At 38.9% G+C, this 27,207-nt stretch overlaps 1 protein-coding gene across 1 annotated transcript in view; it reads right to left on the minus strand.

Moving 5' to 3' along the window:
* Positions 1-16,129: 16,129 nt before the first annotated feature.
* snx19b (sorting nexin 19b) overlaps positions 16,130-27,207 on the minus strand; it is a 32,848-nt gene continuing 21,770 nt past the window's right edge. Inside the window, exons 12-15 of the mRNA XM_026328715.1 lie at positions 21,016-21,200; positions 20,506-20,593; positions 17,342-20,118; positions 16,130-16,553 (exon numbers count right to left, since the gene is read on the minus strand). Of these exons, the coding sequence (XP_026184500.1) occupies positions 20,004-20,118; positions 20,506-20,593; positions 21,016-21,200 (388 nt within the window). The 3' untranslated portion in view covers positions 16,130-16,553; positions 17,342-20,003. The remainder of the gene's footprint in view (positions 16,554-17,341; positions 20,119-20,505; positions 20,594-21,015; positions 21,201-27,207) is intronic.

Raw genomic sequence — 27,207 nt, forward strand, 5'->3', positions numbered from 1 at the left:
TTTGGTTTATTAAGGCCCACAACTTTACTGTTCTGTGGGACAGCAGGAAGCTGTTTTCTGCCAAACACCTTTGATAAACAAGTTGTACCGTACCTGCCCAGCAATCAGTTAGTAAATATTTATTTTACTGACAAAAAATTTATTCGTTAAAAATGCCTGTGACCCCATAGATATTACAACATTAACTGGACAACTTGGACAAAGAAAAGGAAAAAATTATTATATATATTATACAAATTATTCAAGAGAAGACGTATCTACAACAATCTTTACTGTAGATGCATTTAGTGTCTGTGTATATGATTTGCTATGTGATGAACTGGGCTCACTTTGTGTCCATATTACAGTCAGAGTGAAGTGAGTGAGGGACGGGGGGAAAGAGGGAAATCACCCGCAAGGCCAGACCCAAAACATTAGTTAGTAACCACACAGCATGCTGGCCAACACTAACAGCTGAAACGCCTCAGTGAGTTTAATGCTCAGACGCCATCATCCAACCACCACACCCAAAGCCAGAGCAGCCAAAATCTCCTTTCTCTGAGCCCCTCTTTTTCTCTCTTCCTCAGCACATCCTGCAAGACACACATGGACTGAGCATGCTTGTTTATCACTGAATTTTCAATAAGCACTAACAGCATCATCCTCATTACGTCTGACAGGTCTGAGCTCTCTTGTTCTCCAAATACAGACACAATACTCACATCACATTTGCATGCTTTTCTTTGGTAAAAATCAATGACGTCATAATGCTGTTTCCAGTGTGTTGGGAGGTGAGTGCATGACCTTAGCAAGAGCAGATGTTCTGCATTAGTATCTGTGCTAGCTAACACTCCCAGTGGGTGGATACACACTGTTGTCAAAGACACATATGTCTGGATTTAGAAGAATTACAAGAACTTTTTTTTTTGTCATATTAAATATTTTCTGTGTGTGACATGCTTTATATGGCCCTTATGCAAACACACTGAGACATATTAAATATCTAATGTTTTTGATTAGTGTGGGATAAAGTGAATTAAAGTTCAGCTGAAGTTAGAGTTTCAGGCTCATTACTACAATTTGTACTGATTAATAAACACTCCGCCTATATATATATATATATATAGAGAGAGAGAGAGAGAGAGAGAGAGAGAGATAATGGTTAGAATCATATACACAGCATGAATATTCTGGAAATAGTTTGCCTTCTAGGGCCAAATGCTTACAACAGAACTTCCTCTCCCAGCCTTGGAGATTACATTGTCATTTTATGAAATTTCTCTGCGCTGCCCGATCTATTGACCAGAATTGATGGTGACAATCAAGTCAAACAGAAGAGGAATGTTAATCTCATGAGAGAAATACTACAATGACCAATCAGATAATTGGATTAATAGGGGACAGGAAAGTTCTGCCCCACATTAGCCCCTCGGTCTGAGCATGAACAAACGCACAACTGTTTGTAGGCATTATCATCAAAATCATATGGCCCCTCTCGTCCTCCTCTGGCTTGTTGTCATACGGCTTGAGCCCATGCAAATTGTTAAACAAAGCTTAAGTATTGGCCAAAGGAGGGCTCTTTCAAGTGACTGGCAATTATTTCTACGAATGCTTTTTAAAAACACAAATAGGCAATTAGAATATGCACTTCAGAAATGCCATGCATGTGTTTAAACTGGCCTGCAGCACAATTTAAGCGCTAACATTTTCCAAATGTGTAGTGACACACTGAAAGATGACATCATGAATGCATAAACCATTTTGTGTTGGAGCTCGCTGCAGTGGAAAGTCCCTCTGTTTCTAGTGAGATGTGAAAGCAAGGATCACAAAACTCCATAACACTCACTTCTGACCTTAGCTACCTCTGGAGAGGCTGACCAATCACACAAGCATGTTCCCACCAACCTCTGGATCTGTGTGCGTTCTTCTGTTTGTACGTGCATATGGGTGTGCGGACATACATGTGTGTGTGAATGCCTACGTGTGTGTATTCCCACCAAGTAGTTCCAGAGTCTGCAACAGGTGCAGCTGATTAACTAATCCCCCCTCCCTCTTAGTGGAACTGTGCATGGGGAAAAAACTCTACTCTGCTCTTCTCCCAGTGGGTATATTGGCTTTTTGTCTATTTGGCCCGTGTCCATGTAGAATAGAGAGATCTCAGCTGCTCTCTGTACTCTTCATTCGTCAGCCTCCAGAGCTCCAGGCTTAAACCTTGAGTCTTTAATTGCTTTAAGTGCTGTCGTCACTCTGAGGCTATCAAAACCTGAGCAGTACAACACGTTCCAAATTTTTTATGACGTTTTAGTAAGAGCACAAATACAGAGATTTGCCAAGGTTTGTGAAATAAAAGAGCAGAAGCAAGGGTTTCAATTTGTTATGAAGTGTTGGTGGTGGTGATGAAGGAGGACAGGAGAAGACCCAAATGCAGGACAAGTTCTTTATTCTGCCTGGATTTACCAGGCATAGGCAACAAACATCTTCGCCACTCAGTGGGTAGGCAGGCAATACAATCTCCGCCACTCGGCGGGCCAGGCATAAAACAGAAACGAAAAAGACCAACATAGACACATACGATAAGTTAATGCTCCAACAAAGAAAAAAGAAACACAGGAGGTATAAATACATTCGGAACAAAGACCTAATGACAAACAGGTGAAACTAATCTTAACTAATGAACACAAAGCCGCCCAAGCTTAACACAGTAGAAAAACAGGAAGTTAACCAAAATAAAAGTCCAAAACCTGAAATGAAACCTCACTCCATAACAGAATTATATCATTAATATGGCTTGATGTTTTCCTCATTGGATCCAATGATAAATAGCATCATAAAAAACCTAAACGCAACAGTCAAGTTGGATCAGGTCCCCGTCTGTTGAGGTTGACAGATAAAATTGTAATAAATGCTTCATATTTGCGACTGACATTGGCAATTAGGAAATTGAAATTAGGAATCTGACCCATATTGCACTTTTTTTCTTTATTTAGGGTTTTTTTTTTTTTTTAGGGCAATGCTCACTGCACATAAACTGCAAGCTCCAGATTTGTTATGATGCAAGAACCCCCAATTTCAGGGTTATGTACCATCACAGGTCCAGTGGTTCAGCATATGTATTAATATATTTACTTTAAAAAACAACTTAAGAATGGACTCGCGAAAACATGCAAGCCTAGAATCATTAAAGCTACAAGATAAGCCCTCGGATAAAAGATGATGAACATTTTTTCAGACATTACTTCCAGAAAAAAATGACATTATACTTGTGTAATATATTAATGAGTTTGAAACTATGTATAACAAGTTTTTAACAAATTAATATTGTTATAGTTTTTAAGCTTACATTTTCTATTTAATTCATTAATTAATTAACTTTTTGGTCAAACTACTGTTCTGAACGTCAAGAAACATTCATACTGAACATGTAACATTTGTTTGTGGAATCTGATCACAGGTTTACTCAGATGGCACTGATGTTATAGTCAGTTATATAATTATATATTAATATAATATATATAACTATTTTTATTGCAATTACCATGGTATGAGTTTTTTTTTTTGTTGTTTTTTTTTTGTCCTTGACTGAGACACTCACTCACTAGACATACAAGTGGGTGTTGAATTAATCTTTAGCCAAGCTTTCTTATTAGAGGATGTGAGGAGGAGTGATTCAGTTGATGACTTCCTGCTGAAACTCATCTTCTGGTCCTTTTTCTCTTCTTTTTATTTTGCTATAATAACGACTCTCCTTGTTCCCTCCACCCCCTGCTTCCTCCTCCTACTTCTTCCTTGCTTGTTCTATTACAGTGGTGGTAAAACTATTACCTGAAACCAGCTGCGGCCTTAGAAAACTCCCTTCCCGAATGCTGATATAAACATGTTCTTTTGATTAAATCACTGGCCACTGAATGAAATGTTATGATGTGATGTTAACTCGAGGTTCTAGTTCCTACTACAGTAGACCTGACAGCAAGGCTACCAGTAAAAATTCATATGTAGACATTTCTTACTAATGTAGTGTAGGTTTTATACTGACTTTTCTTCAAATTCAACTTGATTTTAAAGCATGTTTTGTGTTAAAATACCAGATCACAAGATGAGTACATTCCAATGTTCATCTTTATTTATCATACTGAATCTGTTGTAGATTTGATATGTTTTATCCACCTGTTACAGGTTATTAAAATGCTTTCAGTTTTGCAGCCTCAGGTACCCATGTTCCATGTGTCATGGATCAGATGGGTCAGGGTAAGACCTTAGCACCTTTGCTCCCCCTTTGCCTGCTTGTTGGCCTCTGTTTCCTGACTTGGCCACTTAGCACCCGACCCCCTCACACACTCCACTTGCCTCTGCCTGTTTGCTTGCACTTGAACTGTTTGAACTTTTAACTGGTGTCTCTGGGTTGTGCAATTGATTCCTGTGTTTCTGAGACATGGTTGGAGACAGAAGTCCTGTAGACCTTAAATAATCTTAGTTTCAGTTGTGCTTTTTAGGGTTATGAGCAGCTTTGTCTATTTTTGTTTGTTGGTAAAATTGCTATTTAACCTCTTTAACTAACACAAACACTTTAAAGCCAGTCTCATCACATGTGTTGGGAACAGCAAAAAAATTATGTCTGGATTGTCTTCAGGTTACTTTCCATTTATGTTCTTTTCCTGGAGGTCTGTATTATCACCGGTCTTAAATGAATGTCATTAAGCTATAAATAAGCTGTCCAGCCTAAAAGCCAGAGGGAGGCTAAATAATGATCGCTTATCTTCTTAGTGACGAACTTGTCTGCGTCATGGTCATTTTACTAATGTTTCATGTTAACTACACAGTGATGTATTGATACTGACACACCATAAATGTTTTGCATGTCTTGGTGACCTCTTTGTGTGTGTTACAGCTGATACTATCTAATGAAAGAATGTGATGGCTTCTCACAGTCATTTATGAATGGCCAGGACCCTACAAACTAATAGTAGAGCTCAAAGAGCAGCTGATATGGATTCTTACATTTAAAATCATTTCTAAATGTATTTCTTTCTCTTCCAACCACTTTTAGAAATGTGTTTCATCCTTTGCTGGGTGCAGCCTCTGATATAAGGCCCCTGGACAGCAGTAGGCACAGATGGACATCAACCCACAACCTTGCTAGGTGTGGCAGAGGAGATGAGAAAACACTGCTGTATGAAACATTTGATGGAGCTTGTATATTCCCCCACAGAGACTGAAAGATCTCTGCAAAATCTGCTGCAAACACAAATCTGATTGTCATCAATGGCAAGGTTCAAGCCAAGAAGTGTTTATGACTGACCTTTGCACATTCACTATTCATGATCTCTTGTTTTCATTCAGTTCATTACAAACAGACAAATGTTGCTGCCTGAAGAAATATAAATCACAGCACCCAAGAGAAAGATTGATGGCCTGCCTGAACAGCAAAAATTGAAACGTATTAAACCAAATGCAAAAAGAACAAAACAGTGCACTGCATCACATAAAGTTATCAGTGTCAACTCAAGTATCACGGGTAAAACAGAAGCACTCTGAAGCATGAACACTCTAGCCTTAAGACATCAACTGATGTGATATCTTGAAGTTTGTTACTAAGGGCTTGACACTGAAAAAGTTCACAGAAAAGCACTTTACTTTAAAAGTCATATTGTTTTCTGCAGAATCATCACAGCAGCAACTGCCTCCTACTGAGATGAGATTTCACTTCATCATCTCTTGTTTGTAAAGAAGCAGATGGGGCTCTTGGAGGAGAACAAAAACCTCTCATGCTTTGCATAAATCACATCCAGTGATTACATTGATGATTGGATAGCGATCTCACAAAATCTCATTCTATTCCCTCTCTTAAATATGTAGCGATTCTAATAGGTAGAGGGTTGAAAACAGCTGCTTCCATTCAAGGCATGGCCCCAGTTGTGGATAGATAGATGGATGGAGAATGGGTGGTCTTTCTCTAAAGACTGTCCATTATCTACTCTGCATATTTCAGACTGGAGCGCAGATATGTTAATTCCATTCCCCTTTGAATGATTAGATCTTAGAAACCAGCTGAGTCCTTAAGGATGATTACTGTAGCCAGGCTGAAATGAGAGCCTTTCTGATAACAGACAACAAGAAAAAGAAAGACAAGGAGACACAGAGAAATCATCTATTAAAACAGACTGGCATCCTAATTTACTGCTAAGCTCAAAGAATGGATCGCTGCAAAACTGTTTTGCTTTTACTGATCATCACATTCAACTTAAAGCTACACAGTGAAGTTTTTAACTGGGAACCATTTATGGGCAACACCATTCTGATACACTCACTGTGACAGCAGCTCTAAATCTGCACAAACTTTTCTTTTCACCACTACGAGACAATCAAAACCAGCAGTGACCACAACATTGAATACCATTTAAGGTAACATGACAAACATGGCAGCAATTTATTTATTTATACATCCAGAATCTATCAGGCTTCATTATTATAACAGTTGAGGTCAGGTTTCTGACCAGCAGGTCCACTTTTAGCTCTGCTTTTGGTCTCCATCAACTCCTGTGGGAAATGTGTTACAATGGCTAATATTGTCTGTCTGCTGTTGTCTGGGTAAGTAAGTATTACTTTTGTTTAACTTTTAGTTAGAGTCTTTTCTATCATTGCTCATATTACTATTATGCCATCTTCTACAAATGTCAAATCATATAACGTAAAAAGGAACGGCTCTTCTGTCAGGCTTTACTGAAGATAATGCAGTGATTTTTCTTTGTTTCAGTTCATCCTTTCAGTCGTCTGTCCTTAACAGGTGAAAGATGAACTAACTCCTGATGTAAACTGGTGCTGACCTCAGCTATGTACTGCTGGCCCCCGAGGACTGCAGTGGCATCAGGTCAAATCACTTCATGGCTCCAGCTTGAATGACTGTCAGTTAACCTCCTGTTCACCTCCTCACTGAACTTTCCTCTATAATTACAAGAGCGTCTTTCAGAAATGATCGTAACAGTTCTGCGGGAGTGAATGTGAAAGAGAGATAGAGAAAATGGGATAAGTGTATTCCTCTGCGTGTGCAGATATCCCCATGTGATGAGCAGACTGTTCATCTGATGAGGTTTACACAACGTACACTGAGCCAAAGCGCATATTTCTGTTGCAGCTTTGGAGGCGTGTTGATGTCTACTGCACGTTGCATGTGTGGCTCGCAGACACACACACACACACACACACACACACACACACCAGCACTGTGTTTGAAGGCATGTTGTATCATTCCCATTTGTGAGTTTTCATTGCCAGCATTGTTCTGTAGAATGGCAGGGATGTGTCTTCTTTTGGCACCTATTCACTTCAGGAATTTAGCAATCACGCAACAACATTGTTTCCATTTTCTGAAGACAACCAGAAGGTCGTGCTGCTAAGGACACTGGAAATGACATGTTAAATATAATACTGCTAAAACAATATAAGACGAGGAGGACAGACCCTAAAAATCTTCCTCCACATAGAAGCAGTTAGTTTTATCCTGATAAACACAAACGGGAAAATGTTATTTGTGGTTTTAGGGGGATTTGTGCTATGACAAGTACTTCTTAGTCAACAGCAGCCATGCCACATGTCATATTAGCATTTAGAAGTTGTATTACAAGTGCAAAAAAAGTAGTTCATGTCCCATATTTCTCTCAAAATGTACTTGCTGTTGCAAATAAAGAGTATGTACCATAAATGTAATTTGTAGGAATCTCTGCTTCCAGCCTTTTTGTTACACTATGATAAGCACACCCTGTACATTTGTAGTATACAGATATCTGAGTAGTATTTATTTTTCTCACCTAACTCTTGATGTTGAAGTTTGTCCTTAAATGACTTGTGTGCCTGGCTGCTGCTTACAAGTCAAAAATCCAGACCTATCAGAGCTGAAATGTCTGTGAGACATGAGAATGGAACTTATTCAAGTAAAAATGAGATAACTTCATGTCTTAAGGTCCTACGAATAGAATTTGTACATATTTTAATGTTTGAGTAATGATGGACACTGACAGGAGGGCATTTTTTTTCTCCCCTCACCTCTTTATTCACCATGACCTCACTGTCTGTTACAGTCTTAATCCAGCATGAACCGCACTGTTAAATTGACTGTTCAAAGCAGTTTGGTGTAATTTGACAAATGAAGGCTGAGTTCTCCGTGTTCCCAGAACACAGCTCGCCTGTGAAACAATAACAAATACAACGTAAGCCAATTATACATGTGGGGCAAATTAATATGGCAGAGGAGGATTCTGGTTACAAACACAGCTGTAGGGGTTGTTTTGACTGCTCAGAGTTTTGGCTGCATTACAGCAGTAAGGTACGCAACTGGCAAACAGTTCTTCCCTCCCCTCAGTATGACTACAGATCACCATTTATTTCGCTTATTTACTTCAACCCCACTGTTTTATTATCTCCCCGCTACCTTTAGACTGACGCAATTCTTCAGCAAAACAGCTTCGTACTGACAGTAAATTTCATCATCATAAAGATTCACAGACTTCAGCTTCAAAAATCACACGTTTTCCCTTTGACAGAGCAGTTTCTGAACAGACAACACCCAGAGCTTACTCTCCCCTCTGTGCATCCTTCCTTCCACAGCCTCCCTTTCAGAGCAGTAACAGGTGGATTGCTGGTAGATGACCATGCAGCACCTCCATGTGGTCTCTTTAAAAATGGACACTGAGGGAATAGTTTGATGATGTTGCCATCTAGAGGTGGAAGATTCACAAATGATCTGAAAAGTGTTACATCACTTGGTGATTCAGCCGGTTTGGTACTTTTGTGAATACCAAAAACCTACCTGACTTGCCTTTCGTTATTTTTACTAGGTCAGTTGTTTCTATTTTATGTAATGCTTTTGCTCCTCCAAGCGACAAATGGCATGAAAAGCTTATACAAAGACAAATGTCCTCAGATTTAATTTTATTTTTACTGATAATATTGCACAGTACAGTTTTTTATCTCAATGTGTTTTAATTTAATACACTCGTACCTTCTGTAAAACACTTTGAATAGCCTTTGTATTTAAAAACTGTTATAAACTGAAGTTTCCTTGGTGTGCCTAGGAGCCACCAGAGGTCACTGCAGCAGGTACACTCATGATAGATAACCATATTTGCACTAATTTAAAAGACAGTATGTGCATGTTAAAGCAGGTGAGATGATTTTTCTTAGCTTCAGATTTTGTCATGCAGTGACAGAGAAGGTGACATTTCAGGAGAAGCAAAGAGAACTGTCAACATAGTGTCACTCTTACAGATGTTCTTCAAAGAGGAAGCTCATGTAAGTTTTCGCTGAAAGAAAAGTTTTATTTAAAAAAAGCAAAACACTCTAAATCATACATTCAACAGCAAAGAACAAAATGTTCTTATTTGTGTGCTTTATTTTTATTTATTTATTTTGCTATAATAAGTAGCCTTTCTGCACGTCTGACCAGGCATTTTGAAATGTTTTCATTAGCTTGGACAGATTGGCTACGAGAAGCAGACCACACTCTTTACTGAACTGTTTTTTTTTTTTGTTTTTTTTTTTTGGTTTCCTTTTTCTGGCTGGCCACAGAAAATTCTATTTTTTGTTATTTTGTATGTGTTTCAAGATGTTAAAACCATAACAGCGTTGTCAAAGGAACAACTCCAGATGTCTCCAAGTGGCACTAAAGATGATTAAAAAAAAAAAAACAAAAAAAAAAAAAGCCAATCAGGTTTCCAAACATAGACAAAACAATTTAAGGGCAGTGAAATACCTTTTGGGGTTCTGGCTCAGGTTTTGCCCTTTAAAGGGCAGTCAGCTCAAACATGTATGCACTCAGAGCTCCAGTCCTGTGTGTGGATGTCTGTATTTTATTATGTAAGAAAGAAAACAAGACTTTGACGGAGAACAAAAGGTGGAGTGTGATTGCATAACCTATGCAGAACAAGGAGCATATGGTTTTCATGTAAATCAGCGCCTGATGCAGATGCTGATGCGATCCAACACTTTTAATTCACTTACTCTGCGAGGAGGGCATGTGGGTGCTGCAGAACCCTGTGCTAATGACATGGCGGATTAGTTCTGTGGTTTGGAAGGAGATGGAAATCTCCAGATGACCGCCGCTTTCATTATCATCTGCAAATGTTATTTGAAGTGGAAATTAGTACAATTTATGTTGGACTATTTCTCTTTTTGGTGCTAGGTACACAAACTGTAGTTTTGGATTAATCTGACTGATGACAATACAGTCTAATCCCAAAGTCCATTAAGTAGCTGTTGTGAAGCTTTCAATCATATCACATGATCTTTATTAGTTGATGGGACAAATGTGACAATAACGTAAAGAAATGTCTGACCGTCATAGCGAAATCATGTCCTCCAGACAAAGTAATATTAAAGCATAGCTGTGACATTGTCCAATTAACACCATACTAACCAAAACACAAAAGCTTCCAATAAGACTGATTTTAAAGCTGAAACAGTTAATCCACAGAAAATATGTTTACAACAATTACAACATACTTTTTCCATAATTATTTTTCAATCACGAATACCAAACATTCTCTGGTCCTAGGTTTCTGTTTTATATCACTGTAAACTGAATATTTAGTTTTTTCATCTGATAAAACGTGTATGTGGATGTAAACACGCTGCACTTAAAACAGTTAAAATTAAGTTTTGTAACTGCTTTATAAGGAAGGAAATAGATTCAACATGTTTGTTAGACCTGAAAGACTTACACATGTGTCTGAATGGATTACCAATTATGACTTACAGGAACTTCAGGGGGATTGTTTAACTGCAAATTTGTTTAGGAATTTGCACCACTAACAAAATCAAAATCTTGAGTAGTGTATTATCAGCATATTGTGGGGCCCTGTCTTGCCCAGGAGCCCCATGTCAAAAATGCAATTCGACTGCTGAACATGGCATGCAGAAAACCCAAGGGAGGGCGAGTACCCTAATATAGGAGTATTCTGCTGCGTTTACTGTATGTAGCTGGTTGGGAAAGTTTTTATTTTCATTTTTTGCATTTAATGAGCATCTAAACATATAAAACACACTGTGTGAATACTAAAAATCCTTGTGATTTAAAATCATCTTCAAAAACAAAATATAAATGCCATCCTAAAACTTTAGCTTTGTGTACAAATGTCACAATACAACACAACAACATGACTCTTCCTGCACATTTGGAAGCAGTTATTTGTTTTGGGGATGCAAAGTTGCATCCTTCTCTCCTGCATTTTGAAGAATTTGGTGCCTCCACCTTTTTTGAGTGTTCCATACCTTTTGACCTCTTTTTTGGGCTGTGGTTCAACAGACTTCCTTCATCACCATAAATACTCATTGCACCATACTCACCACAGGATACTTTTCTAACTTGTTAAACTGAACCACACTGTGCCCGGGACAGGATTTCCTCAGGCAGAAGCAGCTTAAAATCAAAATACTGCAACCGCTTTGTTGCAGGTCTCCCAGAAGATTGGTGGTCTGATCTGTACTGGATCCAGCTGTTTGTGGCAGCCAGATCAAAGAAATTCTGGATGGAGCAGACAGTCCATTTCCTTTTGTGGCTTGACATTGGATACAGCCTGATTAGGCAGTCACACAGCAGATCTACCCCACCCTTGCAGGTCAAGACACAGTGACTTGGCACTTCTCGTTTGTTTTGCCATCTTGTGTTGATGTTCTATTCCCTGGATATAAGACACCATGAAATGTTGATTATTGTCCAGACACCTTGTTATAGCAATATCTCAGGATTGCCTGACCATCATCTCTGATGTAACTCTGGACTTACAGATAGAGGGGATGCAATTCTTTATGATAGTCCCTGCTGCCAGGAGACCTTTTGCCTTTAAGAGATTGAGCACTTTAACAGAGGAGAAATACCGATCAGAGTATAGATGGGATCCTCGTAGTAGAGACTCTGTCATCCAAACAGCAGCATTTCCTCCAGTACCCACCTGCTCATCTCAGAATGTGTTTCAACCTTTGTAGACTGCAAAATGAAGCACTAAATCATTGGGACTTGCAATGACTGTCATGGTTAACTGATGCGTCCTTGTTGCACTAACTCTCTCTTTTCTGTTGGATTTTGAAAAACCTGTCCCTGGTCATGAATTAGGCAATGATGGGAACCTCTTCAAAGTACATAGAGTAAAATATATACTCAGAAAAAATTAAAATTAACATACTCTTCAAAAATTGTATTATAATATAGTTAACCTTCATAAATACAGAATAAACAAGGAATTTGACTAAGCTCTCTCTATGTACAAGAATTAAAAAAAGTTTAACTTTTTAAGAAAGGAAGGTAGGAGGTTAAAAATAAAGGAAAAGAAATTTTTAAAAAAGTTAGAAAGAAGTTAGAAGTTAGAATTATATTTTTAAATATGCAATATATATAGTGTATGAACTATCGCAGTATGAGTGTAAGGATTGAACTATAAGGTACAGATGTAGAAATATACATAGTTATTGCACAGTTATCTCTGCCACTCTATGACACTAGAGTTCATAAAAGTGACAGCCTGGGGGAAAGAAACACAGTCTCTGTGCCAGGTGGTTTTGGTATAGAGTCCTCTGTAGCACCTGCCAGAGGGGGAGAGTCTGTTTGTTGTCAGTTTGTGTCCAGAGTGTGAGGGGTCTGCAGAGAGGCTCCTTCCCCCTTTCCTGACCATGGACAGTACAGGTCTTGGATGGAGGGAAGATCAGCCCTGATGATCCTCTCTGCAGACTGGAATGTCCATTGCAATCTGTTCCTGTCTAGTTTGGTGGCCAATCCAAACCAGTGATTGAAGTGCAGAGGACAGACTGTATGATGGCTGTGTAGAAGGTGACCAGCAGCTGCTGTGGCAGGTTAAACTTCCTGAGCTACTGCAGGAACTACAGTTTCTGTTGGGCCTTCTTCAAGATTTGGTCTATGTGGGAGGTTCATTTCAAGTCCCGGGAAATTGTGGATCCCAGGAACCTTAAGATTTCCCATAAGTAGACACTGTGGTGTTGAGGCTGGTGAGAGGGGAGGGCATCAGGGGACATCATTCTCCTGAAATCCAGAGATCTGTGTGAAGATGGACGCCAGCTCGTCAGCACAGACTCTCAGACAGGAGGGGAACACCATCAGTCTTCCTGATCGTTTGTCTCTGTCGTACATCCTCCTCACAGATATTTAGTGCAGGCAGGGGATCTGGGTCGAGAGGGTGGGGGTTGCAGGCAGTCCATTCACATGGGCAGTAAAGGGACCCTTTTCTGCAACAGAAGCTGCTCAGGTTATCTGCCAGTCTTAGGTTTTTTGTGAGGGTGGTCTCCTGTAGTTGGTAATGTGCTGCAGGCCTCTCCAAGCTGATGCAGTCTCTGGCTGTGAAGCTGGTTTTTAGCTTTTCACAGTAGCTCTTCTTAGTTACCCTGGTCTCATTTGTCAGCTTGCTTGAACAGGGCCCAGTCCCCACTTCTGTAGGCCTCCTCCTTGGCCTGGTGCAGTTTTGTGAGGTTCCTCGTGAAACATGTTTTTTTGTTGCTGTACGTGCAGAAGGTCTTGGTCTGCACACACATGTCCTCACAAAACACTGTGACATCTTACATCAGGTTTTGATGTAAGATGTCACAGTGTCGTTGGGTTCGTTGAAGTCTGTGGCTGCAGTGTCAAAGACACTCCAATCAATGCAGTCAAAACAGACATCACTACAAAGTCCATGATGTCCTCTTAGCAGGACATTAGGACATAAACAGACTGCAAGCATAGTGTTTTAAAAAAGGCAACAATTGCATGTCCCCCACAGAGGACAAATATGAATTGTCAGGTCTCAGGAGGACACATGAGTAACAGGCTGCCAGTTGAACCCCACAGAGAACAGTACTAAATATTAAATTATAGTTCCAATGTGTAGTGTGCAGTTATGGAACAGAGCATAACAAATGGCCACAAAACTATTCTGAAACAAACATATTGATTAGACTGGCAAAAATGGCAAAAATGTGGGTAGGAGCTCAGTTTAAAAAGACAATAAGTGTCAAACTTCAATCAATAAAGCTCTAGCAACACAAAAAAGACTTACCACAGAACTAACTACCACTGTTAAATAGCATTCATATCACCAAAACTACTTTAAACAACTTAATGGTGCAGAGGAATTCAATTCAATTTATTTTCAATTTACTTTATTTGTATGGCGCCAAATCACAATACAATCATCTCAAGGCACTTTACAAAAACAAAAACAAAGCCCAACAAATCCCTTATGAGCAAACACTTGGCGACAGTGGAGAGGAAAAACTCCCTGTAACAGAAGAAACCTCCAGCAGAACCAGGCTCAGTTTGGGGTGGCCAACTGTCCCAACTGGTTGGGGTGAGTGGATAGAAGCCTAAACTACACACAATTAGAAACAGAGGATTACAGTTATGGATCAGTCATGGATTCATTCATCATTGTAGGATCTAAAATGACTTGGTTAGGTCAAGGAACTATTACAATTTGGGTTAAACTACCTTCTGTTGTCATGATGAGAATAACAGGCTTCACATACGTAAGACCTTAATGCCCGGTTCTAATTTGGTTCCATTAAAAGATCAAGTCTAAGTCACCTGGAGGGATAAAATCTGAGCCACCTGAGAATCTAACGTGAATGTAGCTATTATTGTGGTTATTAAGGTTGTGAAACATAAATAAAACAACACTAAGGAAACAAATACCAGTCTCCTGTGGGAAATAATATTAGCCACACTTTACTATGTTGTAGTAAAGCTTTTAATGTCATGAGCTTCAGCTCTCAGTGAATTGTATGTTGAAATTATTAAGAGTATAAAGGCTTCTTGCCCCCACTATCTTTCAAAGTTGAATATCTCACATCCAAAAGCAACAATTGACTGAAAACTGAACAAATTCAAGCGGCTGATGAAGGTGAAATCATGGAAAGTTCCAGAAATGGACCTGGAGGTGAAAACAAGCTTTGAAACTGTTGTGTGTAATTGCACTTGTATGCAAGTTTAATTCCAGGAAATTTCCCACATGCACGCAAGTTTTCAATACTCTTCCCACTTTAAAAACACTTCGATATGTTAAAGGGTGGCATTGGTGACTGGACTGAGTTGTCACCACAGCAACCTGACCTTCCCCAGGCTCTGTTAGCAGCAGCAGCAGTAGGTAAAAGCCCATCATCTCCTCCTCCCCTCTGGCTGCAGTTGCTACAGCAACACGATGAGTAGGTCTGGTCATGTGGGCGGATGGCTGTGGCTCTGGGTCTTCTACGCAAATGCTGCTTTGGCTACTGACACACAAAGAGCGCTCAGTGGAGGGCCTCCTGCCAAAGCCACTCTGAGTACGGACCATGTGAAGTCACTGCAGAGCAACTTCTCCAGTGATCCAGAAATAATGCAAATGTGTCTTCCTCCTCTTACCCTGTTCTTCTGTCTTCAAACTGCATGTAAATAAGGAGGCAGCCCTGATGTCACTCGGTCTGTATCTTCCACGGTGACATGAGGCGCCTCCTTAACCACAATCATATTGAAACAGTCTGGGAATCTCATAATTAAATTTATTCTATTTTCATTGGGCATTGCATTTTAAATGAACACTATTGTTTTGGGGGATCACAGCACTTTGGATCCCAGAGGACCCCTGCTATTGAATGATGGCCCGCCAAACCACCAAAGCAACATTTCAGTTTAGAGTTTAATGTTGTATTATAGTCTATTTGGGACTTTTCCTCCCTAAAGGCAAAACCAGAGGGAGAAACTAAGAATATTTTATTTACTAACATAAAGCATCTAGAAACACTAAATCTAACACAAATCATTAATCCTTTGTGGGTCACACACCATTCACAGACCCCTGATCAGTAAGACAAAGCTCTTGGAATAGCATTCCAGGAACCAAGGCTCAGACTTTTACTGGCACTGTTAACCTTTTGGACATCTCTAATATTTATATACAATCACAGTAACAGATCTGACGAGGTAATAAATTCTCAATATTATTTCTGTCAGTGGCATTTCACACCTCACTGGGGTACCTAATGCAGGACTGGGACTTCTGAATTGTCCTGAGAAAGGAAAAGGAGAGAGAGAGAGAGCACAGTCCAGGGCTGTATCAATCCATACAAAATGAAAAAACAGTAAATGCAATAATCAAGTTATCATTTGAAGTTATTTATAAGGATTCAAACATCTCCCAAATTAACTGCTTTAAACTCCTTAATGTTATTGTAAACTCAAAATCCGTTGGCTTTGGATTTTTGGTTGGAAAAAATAGGCCGTTTGATGATGCCGCTTTGGAATCTTTTACAAAAGGCTAAATCAATTTATTGGTTCAACTGGAAATTACAGTCATTAGTTGCACCTGTAGTTCAGACAAAATATGGAAAATATTGGATATATATCAATCTAAACTGTCTGTGTCGAGCCTGACAGATTATCCTTCACCTTGGAAACCTGACAAAATAGTCATCAGCAGATGGGGTTTGTTCAGCTGTCACATCATGTCAGGGACTTGCAGGTGTTTAACTTCTATTCCTTTAGATCATGTGATACAGAAAAGAGCTCCAGAACAAGCAGGTGAGTGGACTTTGAGTGGAATTTTTTTCGTCACGCGTTGTCTTCAAGTCTGGAATGAAGTCAGAAGCATGTGAGATGTCCTTACAGCGCTCAGCGTAATGGAAACATTCATCTATAAGCAAACTCCTACTATTAAAGACCATGTGCTACAGTCAATAGCTCCAGAAAAAGCATCACTTTACTGTATCACTTCTAAAAAAGCAGGTGTTACTCTGTTCCATTCCCATAACCATTCCCTACAGATTCATTTATTAATACAGTATGTTCCATAGCACAGTAACTTCTTATCTACTGTGTATGCCTCAGTGCAGAGTTATTCAGGAATACCTCATTACAAATGAATTCTTTGTCAGGTCATTCCTTGTTCTTGTTCCTCAGTAACTACCACATTTTTGTTTATTGTACTGTAATGGGTTTCACTGAAAGACATCTATTCAATGTAAATTTTAACAAAAATATTAGCACATTTAATCATTCATCCCCCTCTGTGCTTGTCTAATTGAGTCTATTACAGTTTTATCTGGAAAGCCTATTTAAGAGGATTTCCTGCAATGCTGAGTTGCCTCTAACTCCCCCCCCCCCACTCCCACTGTTGTTAAGGAAGTGGAGCTTAACAGAAACCGTTCCAAGAAATGGCCCTGACTTTTATTACAGGGTACTTAAAGCTTTTTATCCACACGTTTCTTCAACAGCAAGTTAAGCAGAGAGCTAGGGTAAAAATGAGAAACTCAAATGTGTGAGTAGGTAGAGTTCACTTCTGGTGAACCTCCAGACAGTTAAAACGTGCCTTGGATTAATTTAAAGCAAAATTTCTCAAGAAAAGACAGAGCAACTCACCAGTGTCTTGTAAAACGCAGGCACCACTTCAGGCCAATGAAATAACCAACAGCTGAAGCTTTAATCACTCATGTTTGGTAACTTTATTGTTATGGCAAATATACTCAGAAACAACCAGCAAATGTAGAAAAGCACGTGACACGATCTGTGAGAGCAAATAGAGAACAGATTCACAGTTTTACCATGCCATATGTTCACAAGTCACACACAGAAGCTCATAGAAAACAAGACAAAGAGGTGGAAAGGGCTGCAAAGGTGACAGGCCTGTACAATATCATATATATCTGTAACAAAGGTACAGTACAGGAGGTTGTGGCTCCCTGTATGTTTCAATGTATGTAGCAAGCTTAATAAATCTAATGCTGACACTTTGAGTTGTTCCACTGTTTTCACATAGTTTTACATAGTTTATAATGTGGACGATAACTGATTTTTAACAGCTACTAACAAGATAAAACAAGTGATTGAGTACTGACATGACATATTTTCTTGTAACATGAAAAGGAACATGTGAAAGCAAGACAATGCTATGATACAGCGGCAGCAATATGCAGAGAACATGTGCTGCATCAGTTTTAGCACATTGCCATACATAAAATACCACCAATGAGCAAGCAAAAATTAAATCTCTCCAAAACATAAGAAGTGTAACAGCTTCAGCATTATCTGACACAATAAAAAGTACACGTGCTCCAAGAGTTTCCCTGCAGACAGCTGGAACTGGGTGTTTATGTCCTACTAAGGCATGGTCAGTGGTTACACTGCAGCTGCATTGCTGCACGAAAACTTCATCAAGTTACCTCCAGGAAAAAGCACTTCATCAGAGAGGACGCTCCTCTCTGTCAGTCCTGACACCTCGCTCATTTGTGCATGGACGGAATTCAGAATGACTCATTTAATTATTTTAAGTAAAGGAATCAGTTAATACATAGACTGGATCGCACGTTGACAATGGAAAGGAAAAAATAAAAGTTAAGGCATGGATGAGACCATTAAAGCAGGGTACAAGTGCAAAACACTGGAAAGACTAACATTAAAATCTGACATCTGGAATGTAACATTTCTTGGCATCAGAATCCCATGAATTAACTTAGAAAGCAGATTCATCCACAAAAAAACATATCTGATATATTTTAAATAAGAAAATAATACACTTATACAATTTCTCAACTTTTATCAATTCCAAAAAGTCATAACATTTTGTACCTTCAAAAATGTTGCCAGAAAATGTAGAGAAACTGATTTAATTTATATTATATCATCACTCTGGCCATCACTGAACAGTAACTAATATTTCAAAACAGTCTGTGTTAAGACATTAGGGTTACACATGTCTATGACAGAGATACAAAGAATGATGGTGTTGTAACATATTTGGCACAGACATCTCTTCAGTAAACCACAGGAGTTTTCTATTCATTGTCTTTATTTAAATAGGAAAAAGGCAATGAGTGCCATGTTACTACCATTAAGGCAATAAGACCCTAAGGCAAATTTCGTAAGTGCAACAACCATGTTTAAAGTGAATGTGGTCTGTGCTCTTTTCAAACAGTTTCTAAAGTGACAAGCTACGGAATTTTTTCAAATGAATGCCCAATGCTGCAACCACCTTCCTCAAAATAAAATAAATGAATAAATAAAGCTATTAGCATTGATAGACACCCCCCCAAAAAAGTGGGGAAATATGTACTATGTACTTTACCCACCCTTTAAGTCTGGTGGTTAAATAAATATCTATCTAAAGTATTATCAAAGATGACGGACCACAAGTACAGTATATAGAGACACCAGCAGGTCACTGTTTTACAGAAACCTAGAAAAAAAAAATAGAGTTTGACCTACATCCAAACCATTCATAGGCTTATTAATGCAGAGTCTAGTTCATAAATTTACTGAAATTTACTGTGACATGTCTGTAAGCAAGCATAATATCTTTTCAACACAGCACAGTATGTACTGTAATTCACCTTCACCTGCATGACTGCAGGTTAAAAAAATACACTACTAGAGTCTTATGCTCCCTCAGGAAGGCTCAGATTTAGAAAGGAGAGCTCACATTATGACAGAATCACATCAACACTAGTGAGGTACTGAAGAAAAGGTCACCAGAGAACAGAAACAGTAATGCTAAATTCCTATTAAAATGTTTCGAGATTTGAGTTGGGGGCACGGGGGGAATCCAGGTTAGAGCAACAGGTATGGATTTTTCAACCCAGAGACTGTGGGAGGGCACGAGAGCAAAGTTTGAAACCCACATGAAGTGAGTTTAGCAGGGGAGTTTAGCAGGCAGGAAAAGGCTGGAAGTGGAGAACAGAAGAGGCTTTGCCACATGTGCAGATCTGCATTGCTCATCAGACACTTTCTGAGATCAAACACAAAGCAGGTAGTCTTTTGTGATCAAAGCTGCATGAAACGCAATGTGTGTGTGTATATACAGAGCCTCATATGTCAATACATCACCCCAAAATTAGAGACAGAACAGACCAATCTGAGGAGTTCAGACTGGGGACAGAGAATATTCAGTCTCACCATAAACGTGCACCTAAACACAGCAAACGACTAGGAGCAGCCCTGTTGTCACACTGCTTTTCAGAAATTCATCAGAGGTAAATGATCATGTGGATAATGAAAATTGTAAAGCTAGATCTAGAGGTTCTCCGGCTCAACCTTTTTGGTTCTGTAAGAGGGTCTGCAGCAGACTCTTCTGAAAATCCTCCTCAGGTATTTCGGGAACCAGAAACTCCAGGAGAAGGTCAAATATAGAGTAGACCAGGTGTCTAAGAGAACAAGAAAGGAATATTTTCTTTAGTGACTTCTTTAGTGCCACCTGGAAGGGGACAAACTATAACCTGAACACTGCTTGCAAGGATACAGGACTAATGGTTCACTGCTAGATTTCTGTAAATGCTGGTAAAAACCTACACAACTAAGCATCATATCAAAAGAGAAAGAAGAACATGGACAACTTAGAGGCCAATATCAGACTCTTATGAACCTCTTCTTGCTTTTCCTCTTCCACTTCTGCTACACATCCCATAATCTTCTGGGAAATTCTGGTGCTGTGGGTTGTACCTTAAGCTCTCCCACTCACTGGTGCCCTAGGCAAGTTGCCCGTGTTGCTGTAATGAAATGGTCACTGAGTGTGTAGTATAGAGTACAGTCACCTGTTGATGGAAGGGTCTTGCAGAGAGTCCAGTGCAGTCTGCCAGCTGAGTTTGTACTTTTCTGAACCCAAGATATCTGTGACTAAATCTGGAAACACAAAGACATGAAGAATTAGATAACACTGTGCACATAGCTGTTTGTTGTGTGCGTGCGTGTGTGTGTGTGTGTGTGTGTGTGTGTGTGTGTGTGTGTGTGTGTGTGTGTGTGTGTGTGTGTTCATCAACTGATGAAATTAAAGCATAATGTCCAACTGATGCTGGACATTTGAGGCTGATATTTGCAATTGTAAAACTTAAAAACTTTAAAAAATTGTTTTTAACATTAACTATAAACACAAAAAATAAACAAAATATTTGCCTTTCATTTATTTAAGAATTGTGGCCAGGAACTGTTCTACATGGGGCAATTCATAGTTGAGATAAACTGATTTGTTGGTCAAACTGTACAGTATTTGCAGGCTCTAATTTGCATAGTCAGCATTGTTACTCCTCCTCTGTGGGTACATGTACCTGGAAGGAGTCTCATCAGACAGTGCAAGGCTTGTAGCCTGGTGCTGTCCCTCTGCTGCTGGCTGCGTTCTAGTTGAGGTGCCGTAGGGAGCACTCCACCTGGCCATACAGCCTCCTGAATGACCTGCAGGTATACTGCCCAGTACCGGGTACAAGTCAGGTTGGCTACGCTCACATCTAGCCATCTGAAATTTATAAGCATACAACAGGTCTCAGGTTTAGTTTAGAGGATCGGAGTGTCTTTTTGTTAGAGGCTCAAGCAGATACTTTGAAAAAGTTAATACTCAAGTAACAAAATTCAACTGAGCTCACAGTGGAGCTACAATCAATATTGTTTGCTAAGAAACAACAACAACCGCCTGGATTTTGTGCACACGTCATTTGGGAACAGAAAACCAGCTATGTGACTTTTTACTCATATCTAGAGTACACATGAAATTTTAAAAGTTCTTACAGCCTTCCAAATTGATTCAATTTTCACAACTTAACAGTCAATTACAAAACTCCTCAAGAATTTCTTCTTCTTGAGTTTGAGATTTGGAGATCAAAGTGACAGTACATGTACATCAATAGGTATAATATGTACAAACAAACTGGTGGCCTGTCCAGGGTGTACCCCTGCCTTTCATTCGAAGCGAGCTGCGATAGATTCCAGCAGATCTCCGTAACCCTAAATAGGAATTAGGGGTTATAGATAATAGATGGGATGTACAAACAAGTCATACTCTACGAAATGTGTGATCAAACCTTATGAAAATCTCAGAACACATTTCTTAATTGACCCCTATCACATGATTTTTCTTTCAGCTTTTTAAGAGCATAAATGCTTGCCATAATTACATATTATTTTCAATCTGGTTGAACTGGAACACTGCCCCCATTCATTCAAGTGTATCACATGTCAAGATAGATTGACCTTCCCACAAATATTGTGCCCTTCACATCATGCATGAACTTATCAACACTGAGTGATCCTGTCTTGAGACTAGCTAATCCGTTTAAATGTAACCCATGCCTCGTTGCTTTCCCACACAGATTTGAAATTCAAGGTGCAGCAGTCTAATGTGGCATAATCTTAAATTGGAAGTGATGGGGCAAACTGAGCCAATCTTCCTTTAAATTTACATATTCTTAACATGATCAAGGATTGTTCCAATTTTTAAAGGTTTTGTGCAAAATTGTTTATTTTCTTTTTTTTGCCATTGTCTATTTTTTGAATGGATTAAACTATGGGATTTAAGATCTTGTGATGACTCTTTGGTCCTAACCGGACCTTTTTAAGGTTTAAGATTTAACAGCCAAGGAGTGAAAACCCAGACAGTCATTATCCAGACTGGATGACGTGTTTTTTTTTTTTTAAAGCATAAAACATCACCAGTGTAGTTAAAGAATTCAAGCATTTTATGGGTCAGACTTGTAAAGGTATAGGTGATACTAGCAAGCTGGTTTTATTCTAAACAGCAAGAAAATAACTAATTATATGCAAAATCATTATATTCAAGATAATTTAGATGATTTCAGCTCCTGCAGGAGTTTTCCAGGCCTTGCAGAAACCTTCAAAATGTGTAAGACCATGCAGATGCTGTTTTGCAACACTGCATTCAAAACCTGAGAGCGGTGTTATAAATCCCTGTCTGGGTCCAGTGGTCTGGTTCTTTTGCTCACGTCCCGTGGGCCTTAATGAAGTTATTTCATTAGCTTGTCCTGGCCTGTGACCATTCTGCTCAGTTCTCGCCTTCCACTATTTAACATATTTTTATTGCTTGGTGTTTAAGAAGAGCGTAAGAGATGCCAAAACCTGAATCCCAGTACTTTTCAAGTTGTACAACAGCAAGGGAAAAACAGGTGTAAGAAGCACAAATGGAGCTCATTTATGTAACAGACACACCCACTGCTTGATTCGTAAGTTTGACTCAACATGATTTCAGTCATTTTTCCATTCAAAATGCCAATACTTCACAACTGTGCCGCCTCGTTGTCATACACAATAGCAAATTAAATATCTACTGGTTGGCAAAACTAGCAATACAAAAGTGTCCCAGCTTAAGGATGTGTCTCTTTTTCATCACAGATATTTTACTGCCATACAGATATTTATCTGTAAAGTGCAGGAACACACAGACTATGTACAAAACACAAAAAAGTGAGTACATGACAGCTACAATCATAAGTAATGCTAGATTGTGTCTGATTAACTGTATTTCTTTCATTCAGAATTTTGGTATAGAAACTGGCATTCATGATGTCATCTATACATGTCTGTGCTTGTATTCACTAAACTCCATGTCAGCACACTCCCACATCCACTGTGCCCCACTGTCATAGCACTGGCCCGGTCCACACCAAACTTGCTGGATCCCATCCGACCCAAACAATTTTAGTTAGGTTTAATCCAACTTAACCATGTGCTGCCAATATTCATCAGGCTTCTTTTCATATTCTTCGGCAAAGTTTAGTCTTGCAGTTTTGTGCCGTTTCATACGTAATGGTTCTCTCCTTTTGCACAGGTTAAGTAAATGCAATGTCCTTCACATGGCGTGATCAGTCACTGAATCACTAATTTGCTTAAAGTTAGAAGCGCTTACCCATCTGTTTTTCAATGCAATGTTGCATATGTAGCAAAATGTCATCAGTTCTTGAGGGAGATCACAGCTCTTGTTTCTGAGAATATGGTTTTTCTTCATGCAATTAACCTTAATTAGGCATTACAGGCATTACTGCTTTTGGTGCAGTGATTTGAGTTTGACCACCCAGATGATTTCATCTAGGCCTATATTTGATTTAACTCCATATCTACATGTATTTCCATTTTCTATAAGTGCAAAGGACCCTCAGACTGAACACTAAACATATCCCTTAAAAAGTTAACACCTTATCTTTTAGTTGGAAGAAGCTCAACTAAGCTCAACTTGCCTCTGCAGAAGCTGATAACACAGTCTCCAACACAATGTGGGTCCAGACTCAAAATGAATGAGAGGGTGCTGGAACAGTAAGCAGCCTTTACACAGGTGCTGAAGGTTGACAGAAAAGAAAGACACATTGTGCCAAAATGGCAAGTTGTCGATGTTCTGGAGTCTGTTAAAGAAGGGCCTCAGTCCACTCTGAGATTTTACAGAACCACTGTCAAGTCAAAGCTGTGTGTTTCTGTGCTGGAAGCCATGTTTAAAGCGCAGCCTGAAACAACTCAGCCAACAACATCTGCAGCACAAAGTGCTGAAGTTAAGGAGCCAAAAAAGAAAGAAAACATAAGCTAGCCTCTTTTAAGCTTAAAGTTCTATAACAACAGACACATATTCCACCATATTTAAGAGAGGGGACTGAGGGCCAGCTAACGTAATACCCCTCAATACCCCGCTGCTAGAGAAGGGCATCCCATAAAATGGGAGAAGGTTTGTCACAAGTTGATTTCTTGGCAAAGAAGTAAAAGTATCTCAGAAAAGGTGGCAATATTTTCATGTGCCATATGCCTGAATTTCCTCTGGGATAAATAAAGTAAGTATCTATCTATCTATCTATCTATCTATCTATCTATCTATCTATCTATCTGTTTAAAACTAGGTAAAACACTGGTTGCATTGCTGTGGAGTTTCTCAGTCCAAAGCCAAACGCATCAAAAGTAATGTGTGGGAAGCACCATAGCTTCACAAACGCTCAGGGGAATAAGAAAACGTTGTTCTCTATGGTTAAAGAGTATAACCATAGGGAGATTTACAGTCGTAGCACTGAAGGGACAGTGGAATCACTCAGGAATTATGTTCATGCAGTGTGTTACTGTTTGCTTTGACCCGCTGTAACACAGGGGGATATAGTGAACTAGTCAGTGTGGGCTTGTCAGCTGCTGAGCTTTATTCAGCCTCTGTCAAAATACAGTTGTTGTTTTTTACTTGGTATGAAGTTGGGCTAATCCACATAATTTACAGCATTACCAGAATGTCCTTATATCAGTTCTGTTATCAGTGGATGTCTTTAATTGTACAGTTAAAACACTGTGTAGTAAAAAAAAATTAAAAGAAAGTAATAAAAATTAAAGTTGTAATCTACAGTGAAAAATAATATAATATGGAACAGATAAAAAAGTGTTCATCTTTAAGCTCTAAACAGCAGAAGCAAAAGCTATTAAATTATCAATGTAAGTCACTGGGCAATAGCATAGAAGTTCTGACTTTTGTCTGTGTATCTTGAACTTAAAAGTAAATTTTTGACAGCAGTTGACAGAACATATTGTATGGTGTAGGTACAACTGCAGTAAGCAGAGTGCTCACGTGAATATCAGCTTCACATTTAACTACAAATTTTGCAATCCTAATTGATAACAATATACGTATTCAAATAGCATTCTTTCAGCCGATTCAGTGGCTGCTGGAGATGCAATATTGTCTTGACACTGTAGGTGGAGCTCATGCAGGAAGTTTATAAGGACATTCTGTTACAGATTGACAGCCCCTTTATCAGAAAAATGTGTTTCCTTGAGTTCTGTCTCCTTGTAGTTTCTTTTTGCATCTTACTTGAGCTGGACCAAGACACAAGGAAAAGATGCAAGTCAGGGAAACAAAAATTCCATTCTTGAAAGTGGGATTCACCAAATGTTGATGCCCACAAAGTCCAACAATGGCAATAGCAAAAAAAAGCTCCAGAGCAAGCAGGTCAATGGGCCTTGGGTTGAGATGTCCATGTCATCTGCTGTTTCAAAAGTCAAGCATGAACTATAAGCTCAAAAAAAAAAAAGTATTGTATTGTGTATTTTGTATGATGACCAGCAGAAAACATTAACACAAATTGTCATTTTTCTCTGGTCTGGTTTATCGGATCCAAATCATGATAGCTCTGGAGAAAACCTATACTAATTCATTGAAACCAATGTCTGATAACAAAATAAAAACATAATATTACTGTATATATTAAGTACTGAGTTTATTACTTGGTTATGGTTATAATGTTCTTTCTACTGGTGGCTAGTGACACAGAATACAGAAAAATTAACATGTGGAAGTGTGTGAAAATGACTAAGGCTTTTAGTACTGGTACAAACATCAGTAATGATACCAAAGCAAAATAATCCTGTAGCTATGCTGATTAATGAGTTTCAGCTGTGCACACAGCGAGTAAACAAAACAAAAGCCCAATTTGGACAGGAATTATTTTTGTAGGGCAGGTGGGCTGACTTTAATATTACCTGCTGTGGTCAGTGATTTTAATCAAGTCCAGACTCCATCTGGAATCATTATGGTTTTGACATTATAGATTACACTGTAACTTCTCTGACACTTACACCACACCCCAGCTGGAAAATGACCTTACCTAATGAACAATTAGAGGGGAAAAAATGACAGAAGGGTCAGGTTGGGTGACTGTGTGAGCGTACGTCAAGTGAGTGAGAGCATTAATAGTCTGTAATGTGGGTAAGTTGGCAGCAGGGGTTTAAGGTTGATGTGTGGCTGCTTTTCAGACTTCAGCACGTTGTTCATTTGTGTAATGAATGTTTGTTGGCTGAGGTTGTGTTAGTTTGAAATGTTCAATTTGACATGTCATGAAAATGACAACAGCTAAACACACACCATGCGCAAACCACAAACTAAGTTAAAGTATTTTCACTCCATTGACGTAGTTACTACCGCACATGCAACAGCAGTAATTTAAGCAACTACGTCAAAGTGAAGCTGGCTTTTCCATTAAGTCAATTAGTTGCTCTTGGTTAGAATATATTATGCAAACTCTTCTAACCACCAATCCATATTTCTAAGGCATCATTAGTGGTCTGCTGTAACAACAAGCCCATTATAAACAAGAATATCATTACACTTTGTCATGTTTTATAGATACAATATTGTACAAGTTCAATTCAGTATTTGGTTTCAGCATCATTTTCTGCTGAATAATGCAATGTGAGTGCTCAACAATAAGGATTACAAATTATTTTTAAAAAACTGCTTTTGCTTTTTGAGAATTCACTGTCAAAAAGAATTACCAAATAAATAAAAAATCTAAATCTAAATCTTAAATAGGACTTAAATAAGTGGTATAGGATACAAATCGTAATGATAGGATGAATTTCACTTGTTAAGATGAATACCTTCCCCAGAATCTACTTCGCAACTGGTATGTTGCCTTTCCCTCTTCAGGTAGGAACTGGAACAAATTAGAGAGCTTAATTTCAATATTAATTTGATAAGAAGAGTACCCACGAATAAGATA

This window comes from Mastacembelus armatus, chromosome 13 (genome assembly GCF_900324485.2).
Source record: "Mastacembelus armatus chromosome 13, fMasArm1.2, whole genome shotgun sequence".
Taxonomy (NCBI): Eukaryota; Metazoa; Chordata; class Actinopteri; order Synbranchiformes; family Mastacembelidae; genus Mastacembelus; species Mastacembelus armatus.